A 12,167-nucleotide genomic window follows, 5' to 3' on the forward strand; every position below is an offset into this window, starting at 1 on the left:
TCACGTCGTCATTCAGTACAAGTTTCTATTGATAACATCTGTCTTATCTTCCTCTGTATTGGGATAAAGCCAGGGTGCAGATGGAAGGAACAAATCATTTACAAGCCAGCTTCATGTTTTATATTAACATCTATGAATCACAATCTGTGGCTCTCTCTCCTATTACAAAGAGCTGGATCCATGGACCAAGCCCTATCTTCAAGATAAACTTCCAGTCCAATTTGATGAGCAGAAGGTGTGATCAGTAGTCTCAATTCATACAGGTGTCAATTGGTAGCTCTCTCACATTTGTACCGGGACACGTAGGAACTTGCAAGCCACTTAAGAACCACAAGCACTTTTAATTCCCTTTATAAGCCATCCAAGACCCAAGTCCCGTATGATAAAACTCAGCTTTTTTCTGAGAAAGCTGTCTTGCATAATGCTCATTTCCAGCAGAAATTAGGCAGTTGCTCTGGGTTGTATCAGATGATGGCACATTTTCTTAGTTTCATATGTGGTCTTCAATCAGTAACTTTTTGCATATGATTTAACTATATGCACAAAACCAAAACCCTAAATCTTTACACTTTACAATTCCTGGACTTCCATCACCAACCACAGGTATAGTTCAAATTTCCTTAAATTTGTGATATATTTCACATCCTGGGTATGTCTTTCAAACTCATTGGCATTTTAAACAAATTCATTTTGGTCTTTTTTCTGCTCCTTTAGTGTTCACTTTTTGCAAACATTTGTGCCATTGACTTTTAATAGCCTGAGCACAGGTTGGATTTGCTTCCTGTGGATATTCACATCAATAACCCAATGGATCAGCTAAGAGCTTATCCATCAGCGATCAGAAACAATACCATCTGATTTATTTGACCGACCACAACTAAGCATGAGCTTGAATTATGAATAGCAAGCTACAGAGTAAAGAAATATGGGGAAAAAGTCATTAAACAACATTGAATGGCAAATAAAACTGAGAAATGAGCAATCTGTTCACAGGGATTTCGTGAACAAAAAAAGAGGCCAAAATTCAGCAAATGAAGGAGCTGTCATAAATTATTTCCTAGTGGCCAGTAGGTACTGTATATATTTAATTGTTTGATAAACAGAGATAGGCCTGGATCTATATCCCAACAACCCCTGAAATCTGGTCCAGATACAGCTTTTGATTCTGTGCCTTGAGTCTCTCTCTAATTTAAAATATACAATTGATGAGGATACTCAAAATATAGGTAACTACACTATGGGTCTGAATCACCAGTATTACACCAGTGTAACTTCACTGACTTCAGCAGAATGACTTCTGATTTACATCCAAGTATGTGAGATCATCATCAACAATGTATTTTAAATACACTGAACTATGTTAGAAATCTATCTAGGACAAGTTTTCAAAAGCAAACTACAAAACTGCAGGCATAATTTTTCATGGCTAAAGTTTGTGTGGTCAAAATCCCTGACTTGTCCATGCAGGCAGCATTTGTATATGGAAATCCAGTATTTAGCCATCGGCACAGTTTGCGTGGAGAAGATGTAGTGTGTAAGCAGAAGGCTGTTTCTTCTGTGGATGCAAAAATTAGACTGTAGAAAAATTAGTTCAGCAAGTTTGCAGTTTGGGTTGAAGCCTCTTGGAAACGAACAAGGAATGACAATGGTCTCAATTATCAATATGATGAAATCTGAATCGAAATCTCAGAGCCAAACACCCCGGAATTTTGGTGAAGTTCAGATCTGGAGCTAGATTTAACCTTCTCAGCTTTGGTGCCTCTCTAGTCGGGAGTCCCTAGTGTTCCCACGGTCTTGGTTAAAGAGCACTTCTTGGGTTACCAGAAGAGATTTTCAGGGGAATCATCTCATCTTGATGCGCTGCCATCCCTATTAATTCTAGTACTTTTTCTGATTGCAATTATATGAGCTAGTAATACTAACTACAATAGAAGTATGTGGACTATCAGTCCTCAGGCTTCAGGTAGGGTTGCCAATTGTGGTGGGACGTATTCCTGGAGGTTTCCTCACATGGCATAATCTCTAATTGAAGATTAATCTTTAATTCCTGGAGACTCCAGGACAATCCTGGAGGACTGGCAACCCTAGCTTCAGGACATAAAATGATCATCAGCTGGGACTGAAAGAAATTATGGTACACATGGGCATATTATAGTACTGATCCCATGGTGAACACAATAATTACAATTACTATACAATTGGAGGAAATCTGGGGTGTGATTTTCAAAAATCCTTAGTTACTGGCCTAACTCTAGTCCCACTGAAGTCAATGGGCATGTTCCCATTTACTTCTATGTGATCAGAGTTAGGTTATTGCTCGCTTCTTCTGAAAATCCCACTGCTGAAGCATCAGGAATTGTCAAGTGTTGAAGATAGAACATGGAGCACAGGGACCATTGGTGTGTTCTGATATTGAAGTTATGTTCTTTTATATTACAATGGATAGATCCTTAACAACAGGATGAGAAGAACGCTTTCAGGGATGGAAATCCAAGTCTACATCCTCTCCTGCTTCTCAGGACATGCTCTGTTTGACAGATTCAGAATGGCAAATACACTTTGGGCTTAAGAATATCAACAAGCAACTCAAAAATGTTTCTCCTCATGCGTTACAGGCTTCTCCTCAGTACTCTGTGCCCTTGCATTCAAAATGAGGAAGCACAGAACCATTGAAGGGTGATTGATGGGGCTGTGCAAACTGGCTCAAAGAAAATAAGAATTGACTGGAACTTCTGTCAAAAACTCAAACCATTTTGGCAAACTAGCTTTTTTAAAAAAAATTATTCCCTCACGACTTTGCTCCACACCTTCCCACTGTATGGTGAAAAAACTGTTCCATTGGTGATTCTGGCCCTGAAAAACTAAGCCATACCAGAAAGCTCAAGGTAAAATTTGATCTCATGAGATTTCCAGCCCAGAGACAGAGATAAAAGTGGAGAAACAGTGGAACTTTTGGCTGCCTGTTCAAACTGAACTTTGGAGTCTATTGAGTTTCACCCATTGCTAGTGACTAGGCTATAAGAAGTCATCTCAATGACTTGGTTTAACCAAACTCGTAGACACTTTGATCACCAGCTGACCTGTCTCTCCCATATTACACTCAGGTGGTCTATTCATAGCTAGAACAGCATCCATACTTATTTCTCTTACTCTGAGAAAGCTGTACATGCAGATGGACATCCAATTGGTGAGCATCTTTTCCACCACAGACTCGGTCCTCCTCAGCATAAGCTTAGGGTTTTTCGAAGCTGAAGCATCTATGAGATCCACCAACAGGTCCTTCATGATGCTAGTGTAGTACTCCAGTTTTCCATGTAATGCAATAGTGAGCAAGGAGGCCAAGTTACACCTGAAAGAAGAGTTATAAATAATCCTAGGTTTGATTATACACGACAATACAGTCAATTGGCATCAAAAGAATTCAAGGCCATGGCAATATACCAGAACCTTTTCATGACACCTCTCAAGTGCGTTGACATTTCAAACTCTTTCAGTGCTATTGGTTCTCATATTGGATCATGCCACTCTTTAGTGGTATGAGATGCAAATCATACAAGACAAAACTAATCACTGTACTTTTTGGTGCTCCCCTGTATAACGGTGCAGTTTTACAGCAGAACTTCAGAGTTACGAAATCCTTGGGAATGGAGGTTGTTTGTAACTCTGAAATGTTCGTAACGCTGAACAAAATGTAATGGTAGTTCTTTCAAAAGTTTACAACTGAACATTGACTTAATACAGCTTTGAAACTTTACTGTGTAGAAGAAAAATACTGCTTTCCCTTTATTTTTTAGTAGTTTACGTTTAGCACAGTACTGTATTGTATTTGCTTTTTTTTTTTTTTTTTTTTTTTTTTTAAGATTCTGCTGCTGCCTTATTGTGTACTTCTGGTTCCAAATGAGGTATATGACTGACTGCTCAGTTTGTAACTCTGGTGTTCGTAACTCTGAGGTTCTCCTGCACATTCTTCAGACTCTGACATTCAGCCAATAAGCCCGTGTGGCTCAGCCTTCAAATAAAATGAAAGGAACTCTACAGAGACCAGATGGTTTTGGGTTTGGCAACAGGCTACAGAACCTTTAATCTCCCAGGCTGTCTAGCCTACGTCAGCAGCGGGAAAAAACTGTGCGCAGTGGCCTATGTGAAATGTGTTCATTGATCTCTGTTAAGTTCTTGGTAGGACAGGTGTCCATATTCCAAAACTGTCACTAAGTGGCACCCTCTCTGGTAGTCGCAGCAGATAAACCAGGGGCACCGTGGAGCCTGACCTTCCCTCTGAGCCTGGAAGTGCTCCTCCTGGGTCAGGATTAGGCAGGCGCTGTGTAGCACACCTGCTCTGTGGGTACATAGAGGACTTCAGACTCCACGGCTGGCTGTCAATGATGCTTTCAATGCTGCCCTTGCCCCAGGAAGTTCTTACCTGTCTCTAACAGCAAAGTCCTTCTGTTGCTCGAGAGCATGGACGAATACGATGAGGAAGTGCTTGTTGTTGAGCAGGGTGGAGAATAACGCGATTCCTTCTTCCATGTTGGGCCTGCAATTTTCAGGAATCTAAAGAAAAAGTGGGGACTTCGGTGAGGAAGCCACAGTCCATTGCTTTATCAACCTTTATCTTATCTGACACATTCTGAAGTGCCTGGCAAGTGTAAAAACACTCGGCTGGAATTCTCTCTCCCTGAACCCCATCTGATGTATGTTTCTTATCTAGATAAGAATTGACTGTGGAGGAATGTGCAGCAACTGCACTTACATCTGGGCCTGCGGGAGTCGCTCTCAAACTCATTTACAAAGAGACTGTAGACTGAAATTGGGAAAATATGGCAAACCTCCCACTAGGAAAGCCTAGGGATGATCTTGTCAGCTGTGATTCTGCAGCCACAGAGCAGAAGTTCAGCAGCTTTCGTCTCCTATCATCAGCAAAGGTTGATCAGCTGACACGCCTTGTTTTTCTGGCTGTTTGGCGTATGCAAACATCTTTTTAAGCATCACAAAAAAGGACGTAAGCTCGAGCTTGTGTGAAAATTTTTGGGAGGCAAAAAATGCAAATCTGGTGACACCAAAACATTTAATGAATTCGGGCTGATTTTGTAGAATTGTTTAGGTTGGAAAAACAATGAAAATCAAATTCTGAAAAATTTGAAACGTTTTGGTTTGACATTTACAAAACAAAATATTTAGATTTTTTAATTCAAAATGACTGTTTAAAAATTTCCTTTAACTTTATTTTTTTAAATTATAAAATGTAAAAGTAAGCTCAAAATCAAAACAAAACATTTCATTTTGAGTTGAGCAAAACTTTGTTTGACCCAAAATGAATTTTTTTTCTTGACTTTTCTATTAGCTGAAAATTTCAAAAATATTTGTTTTCAGTTTGACCTGAAATTCCCCTTGCCCCCAACCCCCGCCAACGTTTCTGGAATTGCCAGCATACTGAAAAATCTGTTATTCACTAGCTTTGATATAAAAAAAATAAGACTATGGTTCGTGACAGTTAATAGCAGTTGTTTATCTCTAGGCTACTCACTTTCCATTCTCCCGACAGCAAGGGATGCGTTTCTTGGACCTGACACCCGACCTGTGAGTTGAGCTGCTGGTAAGGCAGAACATAACGCTCCTCATAGAGCGAGGAACACTGCAATAAAACAGAGCCATGTGGAGAAAAGGGTAAGCAAGACCGGATTCTTCACCACACTTAGAGAGGGCAACATTGTTTGAGACATGAACAGTAATGTCATCGGGATGTGAGGCCACCCATCAGGAAGGAACACTTTGGTATGCTTTAACAGAGCCTTTAAAAACTTGGCCAGAGCCTTGTGAACGAACAGACACCACAAAAGTCAGGGGTAGGCAGATGTCTTAGCAGAACAAGATTGTTACAAATAGGAGATTATGAACAGACTAATATGACATCTACAGAATCTTGGTACAGAAAGAATTACAGGGGAATAAGTCAAGGTAGAGGACTATGGGGTGTTTAAACATATGTAACTTTTGAAGTAGAATGGAAATATACTGAAATATCTTACATTCATATAGCAGCCTACATCCTAAAGAATGTAGTGCCCAGGTACACACAGGGGTGGACATCTTAGAAACATTAATAGTAATTGGCAAAAATTGCAAACAAAAATCATCATTTCACTCTCTGCCACAGAAATGTAATTACTTCTGGGGTGAAATATGGCAGCTACTTAACAGTGCATAGCAACACTCCAAAGCAGCTGATGACTGGAAGTAAGGATTGCATCGTGTCTGGTGTGAAACTGGAGGGGGGGAATTCGATACGCAGACTGGAACTGGGCCAGGACACTGGGGATATTGTTTTTCCACCTGTGAAAAAGTGCCAAGGGAATTTTAAGGATAGTGAGCATTATCTGCTTGTGCCCTGAGGGGCATCTCAGTGAAACAAGTTCTCCACATCCTCTGGAGGACCCTCCCCAGGTGGAATGATAGTGGGATACCACCTCAGTCTCTTCCCCTGGGAGTGAAACCATGCCTGGGCTCAGTTAGTCCCACCTGGCACAGTGGGGCGCAACTGGAACCAGTAGCGGTGTCTCAAACCACACAGCTAAGGAGGACTTTGGTTTTGCTTCTCATCTCAGAGACAGCACCTGCAGCAGCATGGCGGCACCCAGTTACACCCTGCTGGTGCACTGGTTCAGTACTGACTCAGAGGGGAGTGTCTCACCAAAGCAAGGCTCCCATCCAAGTACTGACGAGGCCTGACCCTGTTTCATAGCCCGAGGTGCTGTGGCTACGGTTTTTATGATAATTAAGGCTGAAATAAATGATAGCAGCTGAATAACTGTGTTGTACGGTAAACCTTTACTGGGAGAAGACAGAGCCATGATTTAGTTGAGAAGGAATTTGAGTGATTAGGTGTGTATGAAATGTGGGACTGTCTTACTTTGGGGAAGAATGTCCGTGTCACAAAGTGCTTGTACTCCAGGAACGGGATCCCCTGGCTGCGGTTTAACTCCTTGGTCAGGTCTGTCATGTCAGTCTGAAGTTCAGCAAAACCTGATCCAAAGAAACCCCAAAACTGAAAGGGCTGAAATAATCTATCAGCCAGAGCAGAGAGTGACAAGCCTGGCATTTGCATACAATATACTCATCATCTCTGCCTCTTCATACCCTTTTCCCTGGGAGGCAATGGACTGTATCTGGGGCTTAACTGTCAGCATTATGCACCAAACCCTGCAGTTCTTACTCAGGCGAGACTCCCACTGCCTCCAAAACAAAGGCCCTGCAGGGTTTGGTCTATAACACAAGGGTTCCAGTGTATTCTATGGAGAGTCACAGACTGAGAAGACAATAAGTGAAGGCACCTGAAGCTCTTATCCACTGTTTCTCCAAGCAGTAACATACGGCATTTCTGTAGCTCCCTGCACTGGAGGCTCATAAAGCATTTTATAAACATTAATGTGATCTCATACATATCATTATCCCCACTTTACAGCTAGAGAAACGGATGGTGCAGAGATTAAGTGACTTGCCAAAGGCCACACAGCAAGACAGTGGCAGAGCTGAGAACTCTAGAGCTAGATTTCCTGACTCCCAGGTCTGTGCTTCAACTACTACGCCATGCTTCCTCCCACTGAGAAGTACACCTTGCTCACAAGTCCCACATAGCCCAGGCGATTGAAAGGAAGCTACAGAAATTCAGGTTGTAGCTCCTGGGCTTTTAACACTACTATAAAGCACGAAGAGAAGCTGTTTCAATCAGATTACTTAATGGGCATCCCTACTTTTCTGTGGGTGAGTATAAGGTGAAGGAAGCTCCTTTCCTTGCACACACCCCTGCTGGGTTCTTACAAGTCCGATTTCAGTTTTGTGGCAAAAGACAAATAAACCTGGAAACTCCAGGAGCGGAGCTCCTTTGCCTCCTCACTCCCGTCCCCACATCTCCTCCTCCTTCCCCAGTGGCAGTTACCGACCTTTGCGGATTTCCTCTCGGATCTGGGACTCCATCTCCTCCATCTGGAGCAAGGTTTTCTGCCAGTAGCGCTCTGCCCTGCGGCTCTTAGTGCAGAACACAAACAGGCCTGGGGAAGAAAAAAAGGGGGGGGGGGGGAAGCTTAGAAGGTTAGGCCCACAAGTGAAGAAGAATACTGTAGGAAATTGAAGCTGGGAGTAGAGAGGAGTTTAGGTCAGTAGAATACAGACTGTGAAGTATATCTACACAGAAAAAAAACAAATATTCATTTTTAGTTTAACAACTATGAAATAAATACACATCTGATCAGGCAGCTGCTGATTATTTATAAATAAATCAAACCAGCTTGAATTAAATGATCACTCAACGACTATCATATTAAATTTAGGCCTGCACATTACATACATTACCAGACTTACTGCATGTTAATGAATTCCATCTGATTAATGAAAATGTGTGTGAAAAGGTTTAACACCTGTTTTGTAACGTGTGTGTCCTTCAGCACTCTTATGCCTCCAGAAATATGTTTCCAATGATCAGTAGATTATTTAATAAATAAAGTATATAATAACTTCTATTAAAAATAAATGAAATCCTTATTGGAAACACTTCATTTTCAATGACACAATGTTTTTCTTGCTGCAATCATTCTGGGCATGTGAAAAGATGAACTAGCTAGATGACACAGATCTGTTTTCAACAACTTCCAACAAGAACGATGTCCAGACTGGTAGACTTTGTTGTGTCTGCTCCAGATATGCATCCTTTACTATGGTTAGTAGGGTCTCCATGATTGAGTTCTACCTCTCTCGATTTTTTCCTTCCCTCAGTTATTATATTTTATTTAACTTCGTGAAGAATTTGGGTGACAGAGAAAGGGGCTTTAAAATTAAAGAAGGGCTCAGACTACAAAACTGAGCTCTAGATCCAGCTTGTGGACACTCCACAATTCAGGGGTGGGACCCATCCTTATATAAAATAAAGTTGGGAGTGTAAATCGTTTAAACTTCCATGTGTGAAGGCAATGCCACAGAGCTGAAGGGATCAGTGTGGCTCAGGGATGTTCCATTCCCTTACCTACGACAGACAGCAGCAGCAGGATACTGCAGATGACTATTGAGACTATGATCGCTGTCTCGCCTCCCCCAAGGTGCAGCATAGCAATCGTCTGGTTGAATTTTCCAACCTGGATCTAGAGAAGAATACAAAGGAAAAAAAGTCACCCAGTAGTTAACAAGCAACTAGGAGATCAGCAGGAACTTGCTACAGGGGGAAACGCTTTGCAGGGGCAAAAGATCACAACAAAAGAACAGAACTGGCAATTTGCTGGCTCAGACATCTTTAGTCCTCATGTGTGGGTCCAATGTCAGGGCCCATGAGCTGCTCTTCATGGCCAGGCCTGCAGGTGCTCTGTGTGTGGAAAGGGTGTCACCTAACAGGGCTGATTTTTCTCCCACATACACCAATGTAAAACAGGAGTAACTTCAGTGGTGTTGCTGGAGTTACACTGGTGTAAATGGGCATGACATACAGCAGGCTCAGGCCCCCTGCCTCTGTTTCGCCAACTCGCAATGACACATACATGTGATGCTGAGGCTGTTGGTTACCAGGCAATATCAGGTGTAAAACTCATGTGGATTCAAGAGATAGTGGCCACCATCCAGTGTAGTCAGGGAGAAGCTCCGTTAGGTTTTACACAAATTTTATAGCTTCTATCCAGCAGGGGTCCATGGGGCTAAGATGCACAAACCCATTCACTTTATACAGTGAAACCTACCTAAGAGACCAGCCTTATTAAAGAGCCTTCTGCTCATGAGGCCAATGCCCAGCATCCTCATCAGCATTATGACAGGTTTCAGAGTAGCAGCCGTGTTAGTCTGTATCCGCAAAAAGAAAAGGAGTACTTGTGGCACCTTCGAGACTAACAAATTTATCTGAGCATTAGCTTTCGTGAGCTACAGCTCACTTCATCGGATGCATTCAGTGAAGTGAGCTGTAGCTCACGAAAGCTTATGCTCAAATAAATTTGTTAGTCTCTAAGGTGCCACAAGTACTCCTTTTCTTTCACCAGCATTAGTTATCATTTATATTGTGGTAATGCCTACAGGCTTGAATCAGGGTCAAGGCTGCATTGTGCTAAGTGCAAAATAAAAGGCAGTCCTGCCCTGAAGAACTTCCAGTCAAATAGGTACAATTCTTAACCCAGTTCCACTGTACTTTCCACCCAGACCTGCCGTGAATGCAGAACTGCTATCAGTTAGTGAGAGAAGCGTAAGAATTGAAAGATACTGAGACAAAAATAAAATAAAAAATGAAAATAACTAATCATAGTACTAACAGGGGGCTGATTGTCTTGTGGTTGTGGCACAGGACAGGGAGTCAGGAGACATTGGTTCTATTGCTGGGTCATATGTCACACTTCCTGTGACACCACGGGCAATCCCCATGTGCCTCAGTTTCCCCACTTGTATAATGGGGAGGCCAAACACTCTGGCCTCCCAGGGGATTGTGGGGTTTAACTCATTAATATTTATGGGATACAAGAGAAAACTAGCATCTTTACAAGAAAGAAAATATGGCCTCATACCATGGTTTCACTTCTGGAAACTGAGTTTCACTTCTCCAAAGGAATGAGAAGAAAGAAACTCCAGCAAAAAACAAAGTGAGCTTGAGGAGGGCGGGGTGCAGTGATCTTATGATGATCCACTGAACAAACCCATATGGAGAAATGGTCTGAAATAAATCGGACGATATTCAATAAGGACAAATGTAAAGTACTCCACAAGGAACAATCAATTGCACACATACAAAATTGGAAATGAGTGCCTACGAAGGAGTGCTGCAGAAAGGGATCTGGGGGTCAGAGTAGATCACAACCTAAATATATGAGTCAACAGTGTAACACTGTTGCAAAAAAACAAGCATAATTTCTGTGATCTATCAGCAGGAGTGTTGTAAAGACATGAGAAGTAATTCTTCCCCTTTACTCCGCACTGATAAGGCCTCAACTAGAGTATTGTGTCCAGTTCTGGGAGCCACACTTCAGGAAAGATGTGGACAAACTGGAGAAAGTCTAGAGGAGAGAAACAAAAATGATTAAAGATCTAGAAAACATGACCTGTGAGGAAGATTGAAGAAACTGGGTTTGTTTAGTCTGGAAAAGAGAAGCTTGAGAGGGGACATGATAACAGTTTTCAAGTACATAAAAGGTTGTTACAAGGAGGAGGCTGAAAAAATGTTCTTCTTAATCTCTGAGGTTGGGACAAGAAGCAATGGGCTTAAATTGCAGCAAGGGAGGTTTAGGTTGGACATTACAAAAATCTTACTGTCAGGGTAGTTAAGCACTGGAACAAATTACCGAGGGAGGTTGCAGAATCTCCATCTTTGGAGGTTTTTAAGAACAGGTTAGAAAAACACTTGTCAGGGATGGTCAAGTTATGACTTAGTCCTGTCTTGAGTGCATTTAACCCTCTTATCTATTCATCTATTGAATCCAATATGCCACCAGGTAGTTTTTTAGATGAGATTTATTTCAGTTACAAAAGGTGTCAAAAATCTGTGGTTTTCGATGGCAGGAACTTTACTAGTAACCTGGTGCTGTAAAATGTTCTTGAGTAATATGATAGCCCTGTTGTAGCTGGCAAGGAAGGGACTCTTCAGCTGTATTTATTGCTTATATTAGAAAAAATGTTTACAGAAGACAGAGATTCCTTGAGCACATAGGTATGTACGTATACTCCCCACCCCGCACCTTTACAGGCTTTATGCATCTATTGAGGGTGTTCATCAGACAGCCACTATAAAGCAATACACACTGTAGTGAGAAAAGGAGTACTTGTGGCACCTTAGAGACTAACCAATTTATTTGAGCATGAGCTTTCGTGAGCTACAGCTCACTTCATCGGATGCATGAAGTGAGCTGTAGCTCACGAAAGCTCATGCTCAAATAAATTGGTTAGTCTCTAAGGTGCCACAAGTACTCCTTTTCTTTTTGCGAAGACAGACTAACATGGCTGTTACTCTGAACACTGTAGTGAGGTTTTCATGTGTTTTGTCTAAAAAAGTTCTAATGAGGAAAGATAAATCTGCATTTTACATTCTGGATTTTTTTATTTTAGCTAGACTGGGACAAATTTGCATTATTGCCAGAAGCAGAAATCCCAGTTTCAGTGTTTAAATGATTCTGCAGTGAACTAAAATGGGTTTGAAGGCCCCTTAAGGTCTTTTGGAT

At 41.7% G+C, this 12,167-nt stretch overlaps 1 protein-coding gene across 2 annotated transcripts in view; it reads right to left on the reverse strand.

The window, feature by feature from the left end:
- The window catches only part of PLXND1 (plexin D1), a 123,508-nt gene that overhangs the window by 32,765 nt on the left and 78,576 nt on the right, over nt 1-12,167 (reverse strand). For both annotated transcript variants that reach the window (XM_073351269.1, XM_073351270.1), the window contains exons 20-25: nt 9,014-9,128; nt 7,938-8,045; nt 6,908-7,020; nt 5,525-5,632; nt 4,421-4,551; nt 3,151-3,349 (exon numbers count right to left, since the gene is read on the reverse strand). In XM_073351269.1, coding sequence (XP_073207370.1) covers nt 3,151-3,349; nt 4,421-4,551; nt 5,525-5,632; nt 6,908-7,020; nt 7,938-8,045; nt 9,014-9,128 — 774 coding nt within the window. The remainder of the gene's footprint in view (nt 1-3,150; nt 3,350-4,420; nt 4,552-5,524; nt 5,633-6,907; nt 7,021-7,937; nt 8,046-9,013; nt 9,129-12,167) is intronic.

This window comes from Lepidochelys kempii, chromosome 7 (genome assembly GCF_965140265.1).
Source record: "Lepidochelys kempii isolate rLepKem1 chromosome 7, rLepKem1.hap2, whole genome shotgun sequence".
In the NCBI taxonomy this organism is placed as follows: domain Eukaryota; kingdom Metazoa; phylum Chordata; order Testudines; family Cheloniidae; genus Lepidochelys; species Lepidochelys kempii.